At 43.4% G+C, this 25,336-nt stretch overlaps 1 protein-coding gene across 1 annotated transcript in view; it reads left to right on the top strand.

Annotated features, from left to right (window-relative positions):
* The first annotated feature begins 2,599 nt into the window (after positions 1–2,599).
* Positions 2,600–25,336, top strand: part of PGBD5 (piggyBac transposable element derived 5) — a 68,142-nt gene continuing 45,405 nt past the window's right edge. Inside the window, exon 1 of the mRNA XM_077175605.1 lies at positions 2,600–3,309. Within this exon, the coding sequence (XP_077031720.1) occupies positions 2,625–3,309 (685 nt within the window). The 5' untranslated portion in view covers positions 2,600–2,624. The remainder of the gene's footprint in view (positions 3,310–25,336) is intronic.

Genomic DNA, 25,336 nt, shown 5'->3' with positions numbered 1-25,336 from the left:
TTGTGGGACAGGCAGAAGAGGGACTTGTCATTGTATAGGCTATGCTGAAAGAGGGGAAATTTCCATCAACAAAACCCGCATGTGTTTGCATGGCAGCAGACTCCATCATTAAAATGTCATGTTGGATTGGTAGATTAAAGAGTTAGTCCCACCTCTCTCCATCAATGCAGTGGTCTCCTCCCAGAGCTCTTGTGTACATCACTCTCTTAAAAAATGAAAATTGAAGTTTTGGCCATGAGGTGGGAAGATTCTGGCAGTGTGCATCAGGCAGCTGGGATGGAAGCCTGTTTTTGGCACAAAGCATGCATGAGTTGGGAGACATTGTCCTTGCTGCAACCAGCAGCTAGAGAGGGCTGTGTGGGTTTCTTTGGTCTCTGGACAGTTCCCATCTGTTCTTTTACTGGCAGCCCATTCTGAAAAACCTTCTCTTTCTGTCCTGGGCTTTGGAGCAGTCCTTCCAGCTGTTGTGTTTCAAAAAAAGAATCAGCAGATCTGAAGACATTTGACATTTGAGACATGGATGGTGTCCATCCATGGACACTTCCATAGAACCTGGATGCCAAGGTGAATTCTACATCACCTAAATGGACACCTCCATTCTTGTAAAAATCAAAAGTTTCTTTCAATGTCCCTACTACAAAGAACATGTCAACATATTTAAAGTGGCTTTTTTCAGTCTTAAAAACCATTGTGTGAGAAGTTCAACAAAGGCCATCCCTAATTTTTTTGTTTTGTGAGAACAGCTATAAAACAGACAACATTTGTGAAGAAGAGTCTGTGGCTTTCTACATGCCAACCAAGCAAAGAGGATTCATAAGGTTCAAGATAGTCACTCATCATTACCAGCAAGAAAGATTCTTATGATATCCAATCATGCCTTCCCATCACAGTATTCTGAAGACACAGGGTGGCATGGATCAAGTAAAAAGATAGCTTGGCCTACAGAGCTATGATTTCTGGTGACCAGTGAGATGAAATGAAGACAGTGCAATGCTCAAGTCACAGGCTAAGTTGGCTGAGCTTGCAATTAAAAAAAGTTTGTATATAAACTTACAGATTTTTTTAATATAATCAGTAAAACAGTTTTGACATTTTTGAAAGTAGAAATGCAGCTTAAATCTCATCCCTCAAAATACACTGGGCCTTCCTGTTTACCTAAGGAGGCAGAAGATGGATTTTTTTCTCTGGATTTGCCTGTGTACCTTATATAGAACTTTAACATTTTAATGAAGCTATTGCAACTTTAAAATATCTGAAGAGAACATAAGGTTGGTCTTTTAAATACCTACACATTCCAGCTTTTATAATTTTTCATGTTGTGCTAGAGTCCTTGAGAATCATCAGAAGGTCATTAATCTTCCTTTCCTAAAGACAGAAACATTCAGTGTTATAAAATTTGTTAAATCTGCAGCACTAACAGATCTTCAGACCAACCTGCACTGAAATTTTGCATCAAAAATTGCAAATAATAAGCTGCACAAAACCTCTCCACCCCCCTGAATCTGATTACTGTTTATTTTGAAAGCAGTGCTGTGAAAGGGTAGGCTCAATAGCTGCTATTGCTGTTGACAAGGACTGTCGTCCTAATAAGTGTTTGTACAGTAACCAGCACAGTGGGATGCCCAATAGCAAATAATAAACCTTGATCAGGGATTTCAAACATTCCTGTAACATCAGAGAGACCATTCTGACTGCTGCACAACCAGGGGCATAAGCTGCTGTACAAAATCCTTAGATTACTCCAGGGATGTTTCGGAATGATGTTTAACTAACCCAGTCAGGGCATGAGTGTTTTCAGTTCTCTCATTTTTCTTGTGCCATGATATTGCTTTTTAATCGGTGGTGATTTTGGAAGAATGGTTACTTCACTCTGTGCTCACTTGAGAAACCAAAGGATGCACTGGAGGCACTGAGCCTGACACCGGCAGAGAGCTGGACAGGCATGTGTGTGTCCCCAAGGCCAGTCAAAGTCTGCACGGAGCCCCAGCCGGGTGGCAGGGCCGGCCAGGTGCCAGGTGTCCCACAGCCCGCGCTCCAGCACCTTCCCTACTTTCCTTCACGGGCTGCCCCACAGGCTGCTGGAGCTCGGTGTCCTGCTTTGGGGCAGCGACATGACGGTCCCCACTGCACACGCTGCCCTGCATGACGAGCTGTGTGGCCCCGGCCAGGCTGTCGGGGCTCGTACCCAGCGGGTTAACACCTCGGCGCTCTTCTCCAGCTCTCTCGGAGCCTTTCTCCGTGTCCCGGCACGGCGGGCGCTACTGAGGGACCCGCAGGCACCGAGGCCAGCGCTCCTGCCTCTGTCCTGCGCCGCTTCAGCACCGCGGCGGCGAACAGCTCCGGCCAGGATCGGGGGCCGGGATCGGGGGCCGGGACCAGAGGCCGGGATGGGGGCCGGCACCGAGAGCCAGGATCGGGGCCAGGACGGGGAGCTGGAGCGGCGCTGGGCTTAGAGACCCCCTCCCGGCGTCGGGGCGCAGCGACGGTCCCGCGGCAGCCGGCGCTGTGGTTTTAAATGGGCGGAGCGGAGGCGGGCGGGGGGCGGGCGGGGGGCGGCCCGCGCTGGCCCGCGGCGCCCATATAACCCCACCTCCCGAGCGCGGAGTGCCGCGGCAATTGGCTGGATGTGGTACTTGGAGATGTTGAGCTGGCTCCTTCCCCCCATGTCCCTGCACACACACAGGGGCGGGTGGTGCGGGCGGGAGCGGGAGGCAGGGCTCAGCCCCGGTGGCGGCGGCGGTGAGGCTTCCCCTACTCGCTGCCTGCCCGCCGCCGTGCCCGAGCCGCTCCTGCTGCTGGGCTGCTGCCTGCGGCCGCAGGACCCGGCCGAGCCGGGCCGAGGGGAGCGCGGGCGGCTGCTGGCGGCGGCCGAGATGATGGCGGAGGGCGGCGGCGGGCCGGCGCGCAGGAAGGCGCTATCGCTGCTGGAGGCGGCCCGATCCCGCTACGAGAGCCTGCAGATCTCCGACGACGTCTTCGGGGAGTCGGGCCAGGACAGCAGCGGGAACCCCTTCTACAGCACCTCGGCCGACTCCCGCTCCGCCGCCTCTTCCCAGGACGAGGACGACGACGAGGAAGACCAGGGGCGCCTGGCGGTGTCGAGCCCGCGGAGCAGGGCGGCCCGGCGCCGCGCTCCCCGGGCGGCGGCCACCCCGGCGGAGCGGCGGCGGCAGCGGCAGGTCTGCGGCGGCAGCGCCGTCCCGGGCGGCCCCGGCCCTATGGAGGAGGAGGAGGAGGAGGAAGCCGAGAGGGGGGGATGGACGCGGTCGCTGCGAGACGTCCCACCCCCTCATTTCAAGGATGGCAGCGGTACGAGGAGAGCGGGCTGCCGGGGCCGGGGGCGGCGGGCCCGGGAGGCCGTGGGGATGCAGCGGGGGGTGCGCGGAGCGGCGCAGCCACGGGAGAGAAACCCGTACACGGGCCCGGCTGCTGCTTGGGCTGCTGCCCGGCACCGGGCCTCGCGGGGGGAGCACGGCCGGTGCCCCCTGCCTGCCCGGCCCCTTCCCGGGAGCGGCCCCGCTGTTCGGCCGCTGGTGCCCGGGGCCGGGCGCGCCGGTGCTGGAGAGCCCGGCCGAGGCGGTGAGCGGGAGGGAGAGGAGAGGCCGCGTGTGCTTAGTCACAGGCATCCCCTCCCGGCGGGGCTGTGGCCGTGCCCCGAGCGCCGGCAGCGCAGGGCGCCCCGCGGGATGAGGACAGGCGCTGCCCCGAGCAGGGTGGGTGTCCGGGCCCCGCCGTGGCTCCGCTCCGGTGTGCGGCTGGCTCCTCGTCCCCACTCACGGCTGGGGAAAGCCGCGGGTCACCTGCCCTACGCTGTGCACTAGGGCTCTGGGATTGGGACTGGGATTCCCCCTGGCTGCAAGGTTTTCTATGCAGCCGTCCCTAAACTTAACCCTCCTTGCGTGGCTTTTGGCCAGAGGAAATACCAAGAGAGTGGTGAAATGACACAGCGCGACCTACAGCAGCAGTGCACGGCACGGAGATCTCCGTGGAGTGGCTTGTGTGGCAACTTAGAACCCTGGTTTGCCGAGGGAGCCATTATAACATATATAATAGATCTGCAGGCCTCGGCAGCCAAGTTGACCATGTAGCAAGGCATTGCAAGAACAGGGTAATGGTTATGAAAAGCTGGGATGTGAAATTCAACATGTGCATCTCAGAATAGGATAGGGTGATTGCCTGTGCTAAGGTTGCTTGTCTTTTCTTTTTTTCAGTAGTGTTTAATTCCTTCATTTGGCTGTTAAAAGTAAATGCCAAAGAGTGCTGCTGCACTCAGTGTAGTGTGCTGAAATTTGTGCAGTGAGGTAGGCAGGAACCTATCTGAGGAAGCAGCTTTGGATGGTTCGGGAGGAAGGTGGAGCTAGCACTGGAGCCCAGAGAAAGTTCAGTTGTGCTTCTGACAAATGTGCAAATAGGAGCTGTGTTTGCCTCTGTAAATAGCTGAACCTTGTAAAATGCTTAAAAAATCACTGTTATGTGCCTCTGTAAAAAAACTCCTGAGTTCTATTGAAGGTTCTTATTCATAAGCATACCTAGGATGACATTCTGGACTATAAGCTTCATGATCTGATGATATTTCAGCATTGATTATCATTTAGTTTATCTGCCTTTGATGGCTTATTCCTTCATATCATTGCTTTATAGTAATATCCTTTTTAACACAGGCAAAACTGGGATTAGTGCTTTAATACTGGTTTGGAAAGGAATTGGATGACCTGTTAATTCAGGAATTCATATTTCCTTTGAGCTGAAGGAGTCAGATTTATGGTTGACAGGAACAATGAAGATGTCCCTTGAGGAAGGTGTATAGATATTGCTGTAAATATTTCCTCCCACTAATAGACGCAGAAAAGGTTTCTTCTGCCCTTTAGTTGTGTTGATTGTGATGATGATGATAGATGCTGCATGCTCTTCATTGAATGGTGATTTGGTTTGGCAGAAGTTCAGGTAGTGTCATGCTTGGATATGTGGGAAACATGAACTATCTGTGATATTTTTATTTTTGACTACTCAAATTCCAACTTGTGGAAACTACTGCATTGTATATAACTGGGATCTTATAAATCTACTTTGTACATTGACTGGCTTTAGGCCTTGCAGATACCATCATCAGAGTCATGCTGAATGTACTTGTGCTGGCACTGTTGTTGCTTCATTGGACACCATTCTGACACAAAAGTTTGTATCTATACTTGTTGAGGAAAAGGTCTCCACTGAGGTGCCTTGCAGTGACAGGATGCCTTTCAGCATCTTATGCAATACAAGCAAGAAATACAGGGTTAGAGCACCAAGAAAACTGTATTCTCAGTTGAAATGTGTTGGATGTAAGATCATTTCTTTCTAGGTTCTGATATTAAAAGGAATAAGTTTACATGAGACCAAGATAAAAATTACCTTTGGTTAGCACCAAAACTTTAGAGTTTCGAGCATGGCCTTTTGGTCAAAATCTCAAGGTTTGCTTAGGGCAAGTACTTGACATCATCTCATGCCAGGAGACAAATATCTCATGAGACTTCAGCCTCATTGATGCTGGAGATAAATTCTCAAATCAGACCAGGGTCAAACCTAGTGTCAAGCTCTTTGGTTTGGGAGACTGCCCCTTCATGAAAGGGAGTGTGTGGAGGAGCAAAAAGTTTGAGTTAGTTATTGAGTGAGCTAAAGCTCCCAATAGAAAAAATAAAGAGCCACTTGTAAAGCTTGTGGTCTTTTTAACTACAAGTAGAAAATACTATCACTTCCCTTTTTTCTTTTTAATAGATTGCTTACTACTGCTTTTGCCTTCCCAGCCTGAATATTAAACTTAGGTCTTTAAAAAGCATTGCATCCATCCCTAGAATTAATCTTGAGCACAGACAGGCTAACTGATACTTCATCCCAGAAATACACTCAAGACCCAGATGTGCTGGAAGCTGCTGGCAGTGTGTTAGATGGTTGAGTATGTCCTCAGTTTGCAGTCAGTCACTGCACCTGTGTGGGGTGATGCTGCCTTGCTTGTGGGCAGGTTCTGACAAACTGGGAAAGGTCTGGCTTATCTTCTGTGCCAGGAGATAAGTGACTGGCATAGCTATGCAGCACAGTGCTGTTTCTGTCCCAGGTTTTTTGTTTTCTGTCTCTTCTTCAGGGATCTCCACTTCCTGTTGTTCCTTTTCCATTTAATAAAAATAGTGGGTGCTTAGATTCCCTGGGGGGGAAAAAAAACCACCACAATGTTAATAGCTTTAGGTGACTTCCTTTGTTGAAATCCAAAATAGCTGTTAACTTTAACATAGAGGTTAGAACAGATGGCTTGCTGCCACTTTGTTTCCTGTTAAACTATTTTGCAAATCACTCTTTTAGTGGGTGAGAAAATTCTCAACCGTCTGATTTGATACCCTGGTTTTTAAACTGGTAATTTGTAGCACTGTATAATTCTAATGAAATCAGGTTCAGGAAACAAATGTCTGTCATAAACATCAAGGCAATAATATAAGTTCTGAGGTACTGGGATGTGGTTAATGGGTATGAGGTCTTGGGAAAGTTGCTGAAATGCTTTTCCTTCACAAAGAGCACCTGGCTACAGCAGGTCCATGGTTGTTTAGCATGGTGTTTAAAAAGATGTCATCCATGATCAAATGCTGGATCCAAGCTTTTTGACCTACTTGTAGAGGACAGAAAGAATAAGAGAACAAATTGCTACTGGGATAGGAGAAGCATAATTGAAAAGGAGAGAGAGAGAGAGCAAGCAACTACTATTACAAGCCAGTATATGCCAGTAACTCAAGATAAGCCCCTCATTTCTGGTCACTCCTGCCTCAGACTTAATTGGTGTGCTCTTCCTTTCTTTAGGAGTGGGGTGGCTCTGATTGGTGCTTTCCCTTGTAAGCTCAGTAATCTTGTCAGGAACTGTTGTGTAATACACAGAGGCACTGTTGCTTCTGCTCTTGGGTTTTTTTGGGGTCTTTGGAGGTAAGAATATCCTGGTATTGCTCAGCTAGATGTTTCTGATTTGGGGTAGCTGGTGTTTTCTTCCTAGGATCTGATGTGTCCTGTATCCATGTAGTTCAGCAACCAGAAAATTTGACCTCAGATGTAAGAGCACTTCTTACTCTTCGGATGCTATGTTAGAGTTATGTTTTAGGGTGGCAGCAACAGCAGGGAAATCTAAGCAAAAGTTAAGGTTGAAGTCCTCAAAGATTGAGGCAATTAGTGCTACTGTTTCCTTCATTTTCTATGCCCTCCAAACCATGTTCTTAAGGCTAGACCTAAGGACAAAATATTAAGAATGTTCCTTGCTGAAAGAGCATAGCAGATCCTCTTCAAGTTGCATTTAGACAGTGAAAATAGCTTCTATGAAAAAGAGTGTTTCTCTGAAGCAATGTGCCATAAGTTGCCATCTTTGAAGAACATGTTGCTGTATAACAATACTCTCAGGAAGAAGCTGCTAGGACCATTTCAACAATCTTGTCACCTTGAAGAAGTTTAAGCAAATATTAAAAGTAGTTTCTAGTATTTCTGTTCCCAAGAGCATGGACAGTCAGATGGGAAGTCAGCATTCTAACAGCAAGGAGCCTGGAGGAAGAGCTCTTGGGTCAGGCTGGGCCATAAAAGAGGGCCATATACATGGTACCACCTAACAGTGCAGGAGCTCTTGGTTCAAATCCTGAATAGAATCTGAAGGCTTTCATCTTACTAGATTGATGTCAATATTTAAAAGTTTTAGAGTAAGAAAAGTATGAATGCTACTTAGTCACTTATGTCAGATTCTGCTTCAGAAATATCTGGCCCAAATTTTCTGACTCTAAGTGGATAAAGTGATGCTGATATGCTTTGTTCTTATTTGTGTCATCAGAGAACTTAGCTGCTTTTGACTTGCATAACCATGGAAAATATTGGGGGAAAATGCATATTTATATAATCTGTTCTTGCATTCTACGTAGAAGTTACTTATAATGACAGTATCACAACACTTTCAGTGAGATATGATAAATACATCTCAAAGATGTACATTACTACTTTGCAAAGCCTTTATAGGATGATTTAAAGTCTTGAAGTTTTGCTAAATAAGTGAATTGTGCAAAGGCATAATATCTCATACATCTTACAAAATCTAGATGTGCTTCTCAGGAGGTTTTAATGGCTTTAGAGCACATTTTTCTGCTTCCATCGTCACTGAAGAGAGCAAAGTGCACATGACAGCCTTATTGATTGAAAAATTTAGTGCAGCTTAGCTATCTTGCCATGTTCCCTTGTCTCTTTTGCTCATACCTCTGCCTTAAACATGCATTTGGGGAATAACCTGGTATTTAGATAGACTTTACAGGAAAAAAGAACCAGCACAGTTTTTTCCTCTGCTTTTACAATCTGTTCTAGTCAGTACTTGAGACAGGAAAGTCTGTAAGCACAGCAGATTAAGGTCTTCTCCATAGGCACTTGCCTAGCCTTTTACAGAGAAAAAGCATATTTGCTCCTAGATCTGTTACTGCATAAAATGAATGTTTTCTCCTTGTAGGTACTCTTGGGGTCATTTAAAGTAGATCAGTTCCAACAGCTGCTAATGTCCTTTAGTCCACATCTCAGAAACAGGACAGCAAACAGCTTCCATGTCTGTCTGTACACCTTTAAGTCAGCCTAGAGAGGAAATCAGCCTCTGCTCAGTCTAATGAGGATGCTAATGGTGGAGTTGACTTGCAAACTCTGCATTGACTGCTAGGTCACAGGAAGTTGTCCTGGATGCCCTAGATTTAAAAGAAACTGGAAATGTCTCTTACATGTTAGTGTTCATATAAGAGTTTTGCTTCCCTCCTGTGCTAAAGCTTCAAAAATTTTGGAGTAGATGGATTTAGTAGTTTGGAAATACCTTGTATTTCTAAAAGGGAAGGTAATCATGGATACAGTCACACATCCTGACTAGAGGTACTTATCATTGAAATACCTCATTCTTTCAAGTACTGCCAAAAATTGGGCATGTTATTAGAAAACAGAACAGATGGACTCAAAAGGATTGCATGGCTGAGACAAATGCATGAGGATACTATCATTTGACACCTCAGTTCCTTGTAGCAAGCCATTATTTCTAGGAGCTTATCCAAGCTCCCTCTTCATATTCTTTAAAGAACAGGATGTTAACCGGTCACTGGCTCTGTGTGAAAATGAATGAACTGATACCTGAGAAGGTAATTTAAAAATTAAGGCAGAGTTCCTTGATTGACAGACTGCAGGATCATAGGCTTGGAAAGCTCCACAGCTGATTTTGTGTCTGTATAAATTACTCTTGGACTATGTCCTTATTTTCTGTGAAAACAACTGGTATTCATGTAACATGATAGAAAATATGCTTTTGATTGTGCTTTCTTGGATGACATGAGGGATTCACATGACCTGTATTGCCAAGCCATACGTGCTGTTAAGGACAAAAAACAAAACCAAGCAGCTTCTCTTCAGCAAGCAATACAAAGCTGTAACTATGCACCTGAAAACTGGGCAAGTTGAAATGTAGTCAATGAGGCACACTGTAAGGATGCCAAAATCATGTTGGAGAGGGATACACAGAGGAAGAATACTGTGTATGTGTCTGTATGGATGGGGGCAATTAACTGCGTGTCGGAAGGAAGATTATTGGACTGACATAAAAGATACTGTGAGCCCACCAGTGGGCACAAATGAAGGTGTTATTTCTAGTGAAGAAAAAGCAGAAAAGGATTTAAAGCAGCTGCTGTTATAACTGTGATTCATTTCTGATTACATATGGCAGGGAGGTGGGTGTGTATGAAAGATTAAATTCAAGCAAAAAATGAGAATATTTTTCTTTTTTTTAAAGTTACTTACAAAATTCACTGTAGTGGAAAGTCTGCCTATCCAGTGCACGTAGTCATCTCTGCATTTTTTGGAAAGGTAGATGGTGGTTAACTCCTGAGTAGGGAGCACCTGTAGGTGTGCAGTACTAGGGGTCAGCATGTAGCTGTGGGCGTGTGACTCTTCCCATTGATGTCATGGTGCTGTCTGCTGCTGGATGCACCCTATTGACTTAGACAATGGTAATCTTGTCAGTTCATGCCCAGGAAAACTACTTGGAGGAGGCTACATGTATTGAAACTTACACATTCAGATTCACAGAATCATTAAGGTTGGAAAAGACCTTTAAGATCATCAAGTCCAATTGTCAACCCAGCACCACCACAATGTTCACAACTAAATCACATTATCAAGTGCCATATTCACAGGTGTTTTAAACACTTAAACACCCAGAGGGCAGGGTGGTGGTTCATAAACCATGTGCTGCAGCAGCCAACTGAAAATGAACCACCTTTGGTTTGGGGCAAGGGATTCCCAGGATCATCTTGAAGAATGCGGGATGCTCTTACATCTGTCTTGCTGGATATGTTGCATTGTCGATACAAATTCATGTGTGGATATAAATTCTTATTTAGCCTTTCAAAGGGCTTCTGACCTTCTGGACTGTATTTTTGAAAAGGATTGCTAAATGAGAAGACCTCCTTAAACTGAAGTCTTTCTCATTTTTTGGCTGTTGTAGATATTCCTTACTCATAAACTTGTCCTTTTATGTAGTTGGTGGTTGTTTTGAGATGAAGAAAAATACAATGTTTGAAGGTTTATACTTGGAGATCTGCATTAGTTCTCTCTTGTCACTGACTCTGAGATTAAAAGAAATTAAGCTCTAAGATTTGGACTGCATTTGAGTGATCTGTAGCTATTTTCATGGCGCTAACATTGTTGCAAGTAGTTTCATTTTTTTCTTTTAAGGATACGTCTTCAAGTGTATCAGAAACCATCCCCCTTGGGAAAAGAGCAATGGATTTTAGGGTAGATGACATCTTGGTCTTTCCACTTGATGAGGTTGTATTTGATGAATAAAGAATGACCTCTTAAAAAAGGCCTTTCTTCATCTGCTTCTGTACTATAGGGTAATGACTCACACTTAAACTGACATCAGAGATGGTCTAAGAGATTGTCCAACCTCTAGAGCAGCCCTCTGCCACTGTGTCCCTGGAGTCTGTCCCAGCCAGGGCTGTCCTGCCACCCCAGCCAGGGCAGTTGCAGCCAAGGGCACTGAGGCAGCCCCAGGCACTGGGGTGACAGGTGAGGCTGGCTCAGGATGTGGGCCCATAGCAGGGCAGGACTGTGCCGGGCTGTGCCAGGCTGGAGTCTGGCCCAGCTGGGGTGGGGACTGATGGCCCTGGGGAGCTGTCATGGAGCATTGGGCCAGCAGGGCCAGGCAAGGACAGTCAGGCATGGTGGGGGCACTGGGGCACTGGCAGCAGCTCCTTGGCAAAAGCCATGACTTTCCATAATGGCTCTTCCACAAAAAAAGCATTCAGAAAGAAATTTGTCAGTGCTCAGTTGAACCATTCTTCCAGCCCACTTCCCTGTGGCTGTGGATTCTCTGTACCCTGTCCCTACAGGCTGTTGGTAGCCAGCCCTCCTGTCAGCCATGGAGAGCCTGGCTGCTGCCACAGTGGAGTGGCCCTGGGAGTCACAGAGTGACTGGGACATAGTGCTGTCTTGTCATTACCTTGGTTTCATGGGTGGCCTGCAAGTTCTTTGGGTTCAGATTACCTTCAGTGTGTCTTGTGTATGAAACAAATGTGTGAGGGCTTTTGGTGCTTGGAGCAGTTGTGGTAAGCAAGGAACCAGCTGATCCTTGTGGAGGCCCCCCATGGTCACTGTGTTCCATAGGACTTCACTGCTTTGTTTTCTGCAGTGAACTGGAGGCAAATTATTGGGGTGGGAACCATCTCTGCAGTCCCAACATCAGTCCCCACTGGCTCTGAGTTTCACGTTGTGTTTTGCATTGCACTACATCTGTTGCAACAAATCTTACAGACATTAAAATATATAGTGGGGCGAAGCAGGCGGATGAAGAAATATCTGATTGGATAGATACCATCCAATCCCCATCAGGTATTTTCAGTAAAATTGTTATTACTGAAAATGCCTGTTTGTCTCGATTTGAATTGGATAGGTGTGGCCTAGCATCTCCAAAAATGTGTGGCATAAGGATCTGTCAAAAGCTTAAATATTCTGATGGGACATTTTTACTTTTATTTTTATTTAATTTCACTTTTTTTTTTAATAATAAGAACCTGAAAGTGCATTCCTGAATGGAGCTGGACTTCTTGAGATTGTTTATTAAACCGTTAGATAACATGAAGCTGTGAGTGATTGCATGTACACCGAAGAGCAAACTGAGAATTTCTAAGCTTGCTGATAGCCTGAAATAGCCTGGTTCAGGAAACACAATGACATGGTGCAAGAGGAGAATGCTCAGTGTGAAGGCAGGGCTAACAGCAGAAGTGGAAAAGGGAGGGGAACAACTTTCGAGGTGGAAAAGGAACTGGTGGTTGGAGGTGAACACCAGACTAATGTGACTCAGTGTCATGCTGTTGTGAAAAGGCAAACATCCAAATGGAATCTACAAGACTTGAAATGAGGCTGTTTTGCCACTTAAAAGAGAGAGTCTGGGTTGCCAACACAGGTGAGAAGCACATAGTTAAATATGAAGAGAAAGGACAGAAGCAGAAAATCTATTAACTTGGCTCCCTTTTAGTATTCTGGTTTTAAGCCAAAGGGCCATATGGGTAAGTAAAAGAGCTATTATAGGAAAGGGAATTATCTGCCTTACCTGCTCTGAAAACTAAATATGAGGAATAATGGGTATAAATTGATGGATAATTGAATCAGACATGATAGAAACTCTCAGACAGTGCAGTGGTGCAGAAGACAAATGCATCACTGAAAACCTAAGAACAAGTGTCATTAACCTGTTATATCTTTTGTAACAGACTGACACCCAGTATGTGTGCTGAATGGGGATAGAGGCCTTGTACTGAAGGACTTCCTGAGGTCCCTTCCAGCACTCTTTTCTTTTGTTTTAGATTGGCTAAGATAAACTAGCAAGCTGCTTAGTGGCCAGTTAAATGCTGGACTGTTATGTGAAGGACTTGCTACTTGCATCTTCCATGTCAACTTTTGGAGTGGGGAGAAGGCTGTGCAGCTTGTGGGAAAGAGCTGTGTGCTTGCAGAAGGCTGCCTGGTCTGTTAAGGTGAAACTCCCTCCCTCCCTTTGTCCTGAAAAGTGGCCCAGGCAGACTTGATAATTGGGGTGTTGTTTCCACACTCACTTCTATGGTAATGAGTTGTATGCCCATGAATCTTGTATCTCTACTCAAATGACTTACTCTGAGACTCCTTTATGTTCAAGGCATTAAACTGCTTATCTTAGGGATGTCTGATGTGGCACTACCCAAAGACTTGTGAGATTAGCAGTGCTATACTCTGGAGGCAGTGCCTGGGCTTGTAGTTGCCTCTGTTCATGACACTTCTTGAGGTATAAAGAGCTTCCTTGCAACTGAATCCCAACACAACCCTCTGTAGACCATAAGGATAGATACATGGAAGAAAAATGCAGGTCTGGAAGAGGCTCAGCTAGGTTATGGTGCAGACACCTGCAATAACTGATGATCATGTAACAGGTGTCCTGGCAAGAAAGAACATCAGAATGTCTACTGCATGGTTTTTCAGTTCATGGACTGGGCATCAGAAGGTTGTTCCTTCACTTCTTTGTGAGCATTGCAAAATTGTTTCATCTTCAAAGACTACTTTTTGGCACTTATCATCTTTTTCCCTGATATTTACCTCAAGTACATTTAAAGAGATTTGCTGTTTAGCTTTCTTGTGTTTTTTTCTCTAGCTATTTCTTTTTCTCTTTTTTCTTATTTTTTCCTCCCAAGGCTAAAAATAAGAAAGTATGATATTTCTTCACAACATTTCCTTGCAAGAATACACTCCTACTTCTAGTGGTAGTTCTCTGCCTTTTCGAGTGTAGGGTCAACTCTTTGTTGACAAATTGCACAGTTGCCAAGTAAGGTCTTAAAGTTCCTTGTTCAAAGGTACTCATATGTCACTATCTCCACTAAAGGTAACCTGCTTTATGCTATCCAAAAAGTGACTGTTCTAGAAGTCAGTTGTTTGAAAAATTCTCATTTTTCTGCAGAATAAGAGATTGTCCCTGATTTCAGCAGATAATTAGAGAAAAAAAAAACTTTAAATATGGGTTTTTAAGATTTATTTTGGCCAATAAATTCAGGTATTATCCCATGGGATGATCAACCCAGTATTTTCTGATAGTCTGTTGAGCATAAAATTGGTTCTAATTCCATGTCCTGGTAAAAAAAATGAAATAATGCCTTTCTGTACAAGCCATGGCTGTTTCTGGTTAAGAGGGATGCAAGTTCAGCCAGCAGTACCAAAACCTTTAATCCCACTAGACCTGGGTAAATTCAAAATACATTGAACTATATTGAGTGCAAATAGTAGTGCAGACACCTCACTGCTTTCTGGGGACAGATGAGTGTGAAATAGTCAGCTATGGATATTTTTTGAGATGGTACTGTCAAAGTGGGTACTGAATATGAAATGGTTCTAGAAATATGAAATGGACTTGACACTGTTAATGTGACGCTGGTTTGGGGGTTTTTTTTGTGGTTTTTTTTTTTTTTTTTTGTTTGGTTTGGGGTTTTTTTGTTTTTTTTTTTTTTTTTGTTTGTTTGTTTTTGTTTTTTGGGGTTTTTTTTTTGGTTTTTTATTTTGGGCTGCTGGCTCTTTCTCCCTGAATCAATGAAAAGAAACTAACTGAGCATTAGTTTTTTTCTAAAAGCAGCCACTTGTGTCATATGATGAAGCAGAAACGTTTCATAGCATTTTATGGACATATATAGCAGGAGAGTGAGCAAGATGTTAAAATAAAAACCGTGCCTCTTCTTTAGTTTTTTTTGCTGAAAGGTTGACTCAGAAGGGGTCTGAGTACTGACCTAGAGCAGCTTGACATTGAGCAGTGCACTGCCAATTGCTCTAATGTCAGCTTTCTTCCCAAGATAAAAGGGTGATGGGATTCTTTTTTTTAAGCTGAAATGGGCAGCTAACGGGAGAATCCATCAGCACAATACTTTAATCAGAAAAGGAACAAGAAATAAGTGTAACAAAAGCTGCTCAAAACTTTACTTTTAAGCTTTCAGTGTCTACTGAATCCTTTTCATCTGTACTATAACCTCTTTCTAACCTGCCCTTCTGTGCTGCAGCATTTAGTTTCTCTAATTGTATTTTGCTTTTCTAAAATCTTCTCCCGTCATAAAAATGAACCGTTCTCTTATATCTTAACATAGATTCTACCAGTACTTCCCATTTTAACATCTTGTTCTTAGTCATTATGAAACCACCTTTTTTTTATTCTCTGGGCTCTGCTGGATACCATGTCTCTACTGTTCTTGTTAAGATTGCAAGTAGTCAGGGGCAGGAGTTAATCAGATTTTGCTTCTTGGTAAGCCAGGCTTTGTGCAATTTTTCTCTGCCCCATGTCCATTCTGGTGGGATGAGAAGGTAAAGGTCTTCCAGATATTGAGTCCTTACCTAACTTATGGGAAGATAGTTCATGGGATGACAGCTTTTTGAATTGCCCTTGCTGAAAGATGTCTCCCTTGAGTTCAATCCTTATTAGACAGCACATTTGTAGTTAGAAGAGCCTGTAGGCTCCAACAGCATCTCCTGTGATGAAAAAAGCATTTGATGTTGAGATGTGAGGTCATGTGAAACCAGACTATGCCTGTTCTTGCCTCATAGTGTCACATAAAGATAACAGGTGGTATTTCTAACATAAGAAAATAATGGCCAGGTGCTCTTGACCACACTGCTCACCCAGTTTGCTACAGCTGATGCTCCATACAATATGTGAACTGTCACACCCACCACAGCATCTAACGCAGCATTAAAAAGCTGGCAGGAATGCAGTATACAGCTCAACAAAATCTGAGTTCAGATCTGATAGTTCATGTGGGTTTGGTTATCCCATGATTTTTCAGTCTTGTTTTTGGATGAAGGTTGCACTTCAGGAGTGTCAGCTGCCCCCACATGGAGTTTTGTGTTAGCATTTTATTGTGTCTGAATTGTGAATGCATCTGTGCTCTTGCTACTTAATAGAAGAGATGAGTGCAGTTTTAGAGGCTAATGCCCCGAGTAATGGGCCCAATTCTTTATAGCAAGCATTTGAGGAATATTCTTCTTTCTCAATCACCTGTATTGGCAGGAGTGGGGATTGTGTTTCTTGTGTCTGGTTCTTCACTCACTTTGTGACATGTACCCTGTAGTCCATTATTTGCCAGACCTTGGTTCTAGAGGCAGGAGGATGACCAAAATCAAGTGATATTTTTATAAAGAAACAAAAATGTTACAGTTTTTATAAGCAGTTTTGGGGTAGCTGTTGCTTTTCTTTTCCTCATTGAGGCTAGCTGAACTCAATGTTCTACATACTGGTAGATCTTGAATGCTTCCGAAAGAAAGGAGACACGAAGATCTATTTTAAGTTTTTCTTTCTCTGACTACTGCTGTAGAGAGTCATTGTTAGCTACCTTGTTTATAATTTAGAAGAGGGAGGAGAAAGTAAGCAAGTTTTTAAACTCAAGTAGAAAAAAGAGCTTTTTCTGAGCAGAGTTTTAAGTACCTCTTTTGCTGTGTGTTCAAGGACTCTGTACTATACTTGCCAATATTCATCCTTTCGCAGTTATTTCTGTGTTTTATTATGGACTGCATCACTTGACATTGCAATACTTACACTGTTAAGTCATTTGCTTGGAGCAATCCTAGGCTAGAAGAAGTATGCTTAATCTCACTTCAAAAACATGCACTTCAGGGTAGTGTTGCACTAATGCCTAAGAATAATTTGATCACCGTAGTTTAAAGTTAAGTCTGCCTCAAATGGTTTCTGCTGGGCTGGAGTGAAAAGACCCTAGGAGAGGTTACTGGTGTCAAACTGTAGCTTCAAAAATTTCTTAGAAAACATCCCTTTTGATGTTTATTGAAAGTACAACCTGTTTGCTTCATATTGTCACAACATCAGAAAGTTTGGTATCAGATCTGACTAAGAGGAACTAATATTAAATCCTTTGATCAAAAGGAAAAATCCATGCTTCCTGGAGAACATGAGTTCCAATTTGCTTGCTAGGGTTTGCAAAGAGTGAGCAAAATCTCCGGTGGTTGTAAGGTCCAGGAGGGAGGACAAAGTGGCTGCAGGATAAACTACAAAGGATTTTCATAGTGAAAAGACATTCCCCTTTTTTCCTGCCATGACGCACATTGCGGCCTCAGTCTTGCTTTTAGGATTAATAATTTGCATGGCTGACTGCAAAATGAGTATCTGCTCTGGAAACCTATTTCTGCTAGAGAAAAACACAAGGCTCTTACACCTCCTTTTGATTTGCAAGTGACACAAATTAAAATTCAAATGGGAGTGTCAAGGCATGTAAATATAGTGCATTATTCTTTGAATCCAGAGAGGCATATAAGTATATGAATAGGTGGTACTACCTTAGTGATATGTGAGATATGACTTGAATTATATGTATTTCTCTAGTGACATGGAAAGTGTCATACCAATGCAGAAGGACTTCTGACTGATACCACCACTGTCCTGTTCTTACAAGAAGACAGTTTTCTTAAAGGACAAGGGGAAATTGCTCCTTTTTATATTGATATAAAACCTAAAGCAGATCAGCTGAAGCTTATAGGATTTGAGGACATGTTCAGCTCCCTGCTAGGTGAGCTGTATCTGCTAGGCTGCTTTAGTCCTGAGTGCAGTTACTGGAGAGCTCTAGGGCAGTGTTCCCCGATCGTTTTTGATCATTCACCCCTATCAGTGCAGGTTTTCTCAACAGGTACCCCCAATCTATGTTTATTTCTTTATTTATAGGTGATATACCTGGACTACTGTACTAATATACTATGTACATTATAAAGCATACACAAAACCAGAATTTAAACCAGGATGATACAAAGATGAAATTAGCACTATTTAATTTTTTATTTTTTATTTGTTAACAACAGAGAAAAATATTTTCTTCCTGCTGTAGATTGTCCCAGTAGATTGTTTTATGCAGTATCCTATGTTGGAAAGCACTGTGCTAAGGCCTATGTAATGATGTTGATAAAAGTTCACATACAACCACCAAGCAGATGGTGCCTGGATCTTGGCAAGGAGGACTGTGGTCATTTGTGTCCAGCTCTGCCAAACTGCTTCAGTTCAGGCCCAGAAAGAGAATTTCTGTGAAGTGGTTTGAATCCCTCTGCCAGGGATGCTACCAGACCCAGATGTAGCTGGGATGAAAAGCCGTATGTTCACCTGCTTTCTCTGTCTTCTCTCTTCTCCCAAATAAATAACATTCTACCTTGCCTACTAGGCTTGGGGTTTTCTCAGACAAGGCTATAAAAACTCCAGGCCCAGTTTTGCTAAAAATAATCTGAAGACTTTTTTTTACCCCCTACTAAAAACATCAATGAGGATTATAGAATCTGGACCTTAAGTGATGCATGTAAAAAATTCTTGATGTGGAAGGTAAAATGCTATTCCTATTCACGGCCATTCACAGTGAGCAGGAAAGGGGCTGTATCAAAGGTGATGGAAGAAGCTGATGGAATTTCACGATAGATCTCTTAATTTTATGAGGCGGTCAACATAAAGAATTAAAGGAAAGAAATGTTTAAGTGAGAGCTTTGTGAACATAGTAACGAATGGCTGAGGGACTGGAAGGGCTGTGTAAAGGAACAAATCTGTCTGTAATATAAAACTACTTTAGCAGTTAGGTCCAGAAAGCTTAGGAAGTGGGAGGCTCCCTTTTCTTTTAAAATGTGAACACACCATGAAGTTCTTTGAAAACCTCTGCTGTCTGAAATCTTTCTTGCTGCTAGGTCCAAGATGAGAAATACAAGATACTTTCTCCTTTTATAACCTAAACTATGTTCTTACAGAGACTAATTCTTATGAGATCTTTCAGCTTTTATTGGTTCATATGTTGGCAGCCCCCAAGAAGCCTGGACAAGTTGATCTCTAAGTGTAGCTGTGATCTGGTGTTCTGGATGGCTGCTAGTGACCTGTGTGGTGACCTCCAGTCTTTTCACTGCCTGATCTCAGAGTACAGCACTCTAAGCCTGTGTTTGAAGAGATGGACTTTGGCTCCAGAGCAACCAAGCATCTTGCCTGAAAGGCTGTGTGGGGAAGTACACAATGTTTTTCTTTGCAAACCTAGTTCCATGGCCTGGTTCCTGCTGCACCTGCCCCTGCCAGCCGCACAGCACGGCGTGGGCTGCGGTGGGAGCTGCCAGGAGCCAAGCAGTTCCTCAGGCTGTACAAAGTACCCGGGTAGAGGTTGTGAGAGTGCTGCTGAGGGACTGCTGCTGCTGAGAGTGAGCAGTGCTGTGCCACTGAGGATCCCACTCTGAATCTATGCGCTGTTCAGCTCTGAGTTGTGTTTCTGGCTTGCTCTCTGTAGATGCAGCTCCCTGAAAACCTTTCCGGGGGGTACAGTGGCTTCTAAACACATTTGTGTCACCCTGAAGTTAACACAGGCAGTGCAAGTAATAAATCCCACCTTTTCCACAGGTGACTGCCTTTTATTTCACTCTTAATTGTTGAAGAAGTGCACCGATTTCCTAAAACTGGCAAGTTGTGGGTTTATAAGAGTTATTAGGAAGCCTAAGCACTTGGAGTGCTGTGGAGTGTGTCATGTTTCCTGCATGTGGTAAGAGGATTAGGGGTGTTGATGTACATGGTATACAGAAGTAATTTTTTGAACTGTCCAACTGCTTGCCTATCTTGAGTTGAGATGTTCAGACAGCCTGCAGCACTGGTCAGTTCTTATGGCGGGCAGAACAAGGATGGAAAAACACAGTCTAATGACAGGGGCAGGAGTAAAAGATCAAAAAGAAAACAAAAAAGCACACAAAGTGATATTGTGCATGTGTAAAGAAGTCCTGACCCTAGCAAGGATTTCAAATACATGACCTCCACTTTGCATCTTAGGTGTCCTAAGAAAATATTAAGATTTTCATCTGCCTTTAAGCCTAATGCAGAGAACATGTGTCTTGTCCCAAGATTTTTGAGGGTGTTGGGGAGGAACATGGAGAATATAAAGCAAGGGAATTACAAATTTAAAAGTAGGTGTATAAGTCCAGATGCAATATGGAGTGATGAGAGCTCCTTTCCTTCTTAATCTGGGATGATGACAGCAGAGAAGACTTTTCTTACTGGGCAGTTGATGAAACTCGCCTAGAAATGCAAATGCACACTTTCCTACAGAGAGCAGTAAAATCCAAGGGAGGCTGGTACAACCTAAAAGAAACAGGTTTGAAAAAGCCTGAATATTATCCCCATGCAGCTCCCGTCACCAGCCTCCTTGGCAGATTCCAGAATTTGAGCTCTTCTAGCAGAGCTGCAGCCTCACCCCGCAGCTCACCCTCTCCCAGGTGGCTGCTGCAGTAGGTGCTCACATCTCTTTGTAAGAAGTAGCTTTGAATACCTTGGGGACTATGTGCTTACCCTAACAACTACTCCCTGTCTTCTCCAGGAAGAGCCTGTTGCTGCTGGGAAGCAATTGCAGACACCAGAACTGTAGCTACCTTAGCTCATGTGAGATGGAGATGAATCATTAGGAGGTTCTGTACTGAAATTAATGTCCATGCATTATAAGGTTGTCTCCAATGCTTTACTGAACTGTCTGGGTTTCTGGTTGCTATATTTTTTTTCTTTTTTTCTTAAATAACTAATTTTTGAACAAAACAAAGCCATTTCTTTGTGAGACTTACTCAAAAACTGGAGGTTCATTTTTCAATGGCATATGTGTGTGTTGTATGTAAAAGGCAGGAGTTGATATGAAGGCTTTCAGTATCTCATTAGTTGGTCATTTATATTGACTTATTGACTTTTATTTACAAAAGATAAATTAAATATTCTGATGATTTGGTTGGAAAACATACCAGGCTATTTTCCCTCCTTCAAACACAAAAGCCCTACTTTTCAAGGTGGGGCCCTCAAATCAAATATTGGCGATGCTTAGGGTGAATTTTTATTTTAAATTTCTGGAAAGGAGCAAGTATCATGGGAGTAATGGTATTTTGACCAGTATGTATTAGAACAGACCAGGAGCTTGGGAAAGAAAGAGGGGATGGTAGGATTGCACCTGCAAGAGTTGCCAGTGCAGGAGAAGAGTCCCCCCGTGGGACCAAAGCAACCGCATCCCAAAGCAATCTTCTGGGATTTAGCTATGAAGGTCACTCTGCTGGTAATGGGAGTTGTGCTGACATAATCCATGCTGCTTTGTACAGATATTTTGTAAATGTGCACGGCTGTGCCCACAGCAGATGTGTAGCTGCTATGTGATCTACTAAAAGCTGTATTACAGGTGGTGTATGGAGTCAGCACATCGATGGTCATCTCTCATCTGCTGGATATGCCCAGTGTCAGTTGGGCTGCCAGGAGCAGTGCAGTAAAATGTTAATAGAAAACTACAGTGGCAAAAGAGCACAGTGGACTATTGCCATGGAAGCTGCTGCAGCAGGAATTCCCCTGAGGAGGAGCATATGCAGTCCCACAGCCAAATAATGTGCAAAGAATTATGTAAACTGACACAACAGGGTACTACTTCAGCATTGACTCAGCTTCTTTAGGGTCTTTGGATTTTGGAAATAATTTAACCCTAAGACCTTGTACCAGTGTTTTGGGAGGTTCTGTTGGATGTTAGAAAAATGGTGATTGGTAGATGGCAAGATCTCACCACATAAATTAAGTATATAATTAAAGGTATCAACATCAGCTGCAGTAGGCTGTTTATTCTTAGTACTTGTCACAGCTTGAAAGCTTTGTGGCTTTAAAACATGATGGTAAACACAAAGAAATACTCTCTTAATTAAACAGTTTTTTACCATGGCTTGAATCTAAAACAAGGCACACTTCCATGGAAACTGCCACAACATATCTGGTGTGTTCTCATTCTCAGACCAGTGCTGTTGGTGGTACAACATGCATTTGATCAATGAGAAAGGTGTAAGTCCTGCCTGCTTGGTCTCTTGAAAATGCCCCAAAATTTAGTTGTACTTCTACAGTGTCTTATCACACAAGATAATGTACTGAGTGACCGCCAAAATTATTTATCCTTGGTATCCCAGTCTTGATGCCCCATTGAAGTTCTTCACCTTTTGCAGGCTGAAGTGCCAGTGCATGGCAGTATGGAGGAGGAATGGGCAGGGTGCCTTGGTTATCACGCCAGGCTTTGGAAGGTCACCATCGCATCAGGGGAGGAGACTGTCTTGTGTTTGGTGGAACAGTGCATCACTCATCCCTGACCTGTGCCAGGCTGACCTGCTACACTTAATGCTCAAGGATTTTGCTATAATGCTTTAAAAAGCTGAATGACAGTCTGCATCCAGTACACAGCACAGAAATAAGCTGAATTGCAGGAAGTTCCTTAGTTTGCGAAATACTTCGTTAATTTTACTGTTTGATTTTCTAAATAAGTTCTCTATTTAATTTATCAGTAACTCAGTGCTGCTTGCTGTGGAAGCCAGAGACTTTTAGGACCAGAGTCAGCATGGAGCAGCTCTGTGCTGCTTTTCAGTCCACTTTCATTTGTCCTTGGATTGCTTCTAGACACAGCTCTTAATGCTCTCTATGGATAAAAGTCAGACTGCAGTCTGTGGATCGCTTTATTGCTGACGCTGTGAAGAAAACAATCCTTTTTAATGCCAGGGAGGGAGGAGAAAGTGGCCTTTCAGAGAAGCTCTTTGGAACAATTTTTTGACTACGGTTGTTACGTGCAGCCGTGGAGGCATTGTCAAAGGATTATTTATAAGGTTGGAAGAGTGCAGGGAAATCACACTTTGCTAAATACCTTGGAATAGTTTTACTGAAACTAAATGTAGAGCAGAAGTGCAGCTACTGAGTGCCCACGCAAGGGTGCAAAGTAAGTTTCTGTAGAGGTGACCTTGCAAAAACTCACCCAGAAGCATGGGCGGCTGAGAGCGAGCCCTTACAGTCTACAAAAAGAACCGTCTTTGGAAGGCCCAGTTTCTTCTTTCTAAGCCAAGAGTGTCTGCCTGGGAGTTGTTGACTTTTTTTATTGCCTCCTCCTAAGCTGGCTCTTAACTCCAAGCAATGCCACAGTATGGATCATGTTTTCATCATTTATTCTTGCTGATTCTTCTCATCATTGAATTCTTCTGCAAGGTGGTCCCTAAAGGAAACTAAGATTTGTCAACCAAAATTACAGATGCAGACATCTACTCACCCAAAATACTGGTCAGAACCACAGTTGGTATATATTAGGATGATGCCTTTGACTTAGCAAAATAGGCCTGTCACTGAAGCTTTGGTAGCTTTTTCTAATGAAGATGAACAAAAACATGCAGCATAATAAGGTAAAAACCTGGATGCTTGCCACCCAGTTCCTACAGGAGAGCGGCCTCTGAAATAAACTGGAATAAAACTCAGAAAAGAAGTGTTAAGTGAACTTACTTCAAGCCATCTTGACAGGCTTGTTGTAATGCTGTCAAACCAGCTATGGTTTGAGGATGGTCTGATGTACATTTCCAGGCCATTAAGAATAGAGCTGATATGAAGACTGATATTCTGGCAAGCCAGATAAGCTCCAGTGCTTCCAAAGGTTGCATGAGGAAACTTAGTGTGAACAGAAATTCTGAAAAATATTCACTTGGGAAATATTAAAACATCATTTTTTGTTTTCTTGCCTTTTTTATTTTTTAGCTCTTTATAATGCTCCCTACACATTGAAAAAGATGAGAAATTGTTTTAACTGTCTGTCATATTTCATTGACACCTTCCATAAAGATGTCATGATTTTTTGATGGATGAATATTTTCTGATGAAAAGCTTCTGTCAGCATTTTTTTATGTTCTCTAAATAAGACCCAAAAATCATGTTGTGCACTTTTGCAAAGGTAACTTGTCAGGAATATAAAACAGTTTCTAATTACTTGGACTTAGGAAAAGGAATTAATTGGCTTTTTAAACCTTGGTTTTTGAAGGCTGTACCATATATTGGAGAAGAAAGTACTTCCCAATGGCCAATAAAAACCAGTTTCTGGATTGATTTTTCTTAGGTATGTATCTGCATTTAATATGCTTAATGTGTTATTCTCGTGGGTGGCTATAAATTGTTAGATTTTTTTCCTCAAAGAAGACAATAAAATTACTTCTAAATTATCGAACTGATACTTCTACCACTCCTGTTCCTGATTTGGGATTATTGGGGTCTGCCCAAGCTGTTAATGAAGTTGCATTAATTTCAAAATGAGCTGTGATTAGCTCTGCACAAGGTTTTTTTACAAACCATGCAATTTGGGTTATACATAGGGGTCCGTTGGAGTAATGGGATATTTTATTGTGGGCCTCAATTGCAGTTTGAATGAGAGCAGAGTCTTTTGCACAGCAGAGCAAAAGAACTTTCTCTCACTGTGTTTTCTCCTTACATATCTGATTTATCGTGCCCAAAACAATGATGCTTTTGACCTTCTTAAGATTTGTATACTATGTTGTAAGCACTGATAGGTTACAGTACATTTTGAAACTTTCTGTCTTTTGTCCATCCCTTATTCTGTGAATTCTGAGGTTGGTAATCAGAACAGAAAAAATGGGAAAGGATACATTAACCTTTTAAAAATGCTCTCAAATTACTTAATTCTGCAAACCAGTTAAGTAAGGAAAAAACATTTAATTCACTTGGGATTCTTTTTTTTTTTTCCTAATATGTTGCTCAGCGAGGAAGACTAGAAAGGGAACGAAGCAGGGGGAACAATGTGACTGGTGGGCACCCATCTAAGAGAGAAGACCAGGGATTTTAGGATGACAAGCAGGGCCTGCCTGAAGTTCCACCTGAACTTTTTCTTAGATCATTCTGGGAGTTGTGCAGTGGGTATGTTTGCTGAGAAGCTGAGTGTGCAGCGTGCTCTCTGGCTAGACAGGAGGGCCAGCAAGGCAGCTGCAGTTTGCCCTGAGCCGAGCTGAGCCACACCGGGCTCTGCAATGCACATGCTCCAAGGGCAAGGGGCCAGCTTTTGCTTCACAGTCACATTGCCAGTACAGACACACAAATAGCTTTTCATGCTTTGTTTTTTCATTTATTTTGAGACTATTCTTACAAATGGAGATGTCTCTTTGTGGGAGATATTCCTTCTGAGTGCAAAAGAGAAAATGGAACCAGCGAGTCAAAATAGCAGTAATGACTCGCAAGGTGGTTGCTGCAGATTGCGCAGGCAAGTTCTTGCTGGCAGACAGAGTTAAAAGGAAGAGGAGCTTGTGTGTAGGCTGTATCATAACAGAAGTTGTTTGTTATTTTCCACATCCTGCAAGGTCACTTAGAGCAAGCCCAAAGTTCTGGTGCTGGCGTGTGTGCTGCCCAATCAGAGGTTACTCAGTAGAGCTCTGTCCCTGTCGTGACTGTGCACGGAATACTGGGTCTGGCTGCATGTTCAGACACTCCAAGAGTGCTTTTGCACTTTGTCTCTGTAAT

This window comes from Agelaius phoeniceus, chromosome 3, assembly GCF_051311805.1.
Source record: "Agelaius phoeniceus isolate bAgePho1 chromosome 3, bAgePho1.hap1, whole genome shotgun sequence".
Classification (NCBI taxonomy): Eukaryota; Metazoa; Chordata; class Aves; order Passeriformes; family Icteridae; genus Agelaius; species Agelaius phoeniceus.
Note: the sequence above shows the minus strand (reverse complement) of the source record. Positions and strands in the feature narration are given on the sequence as shown.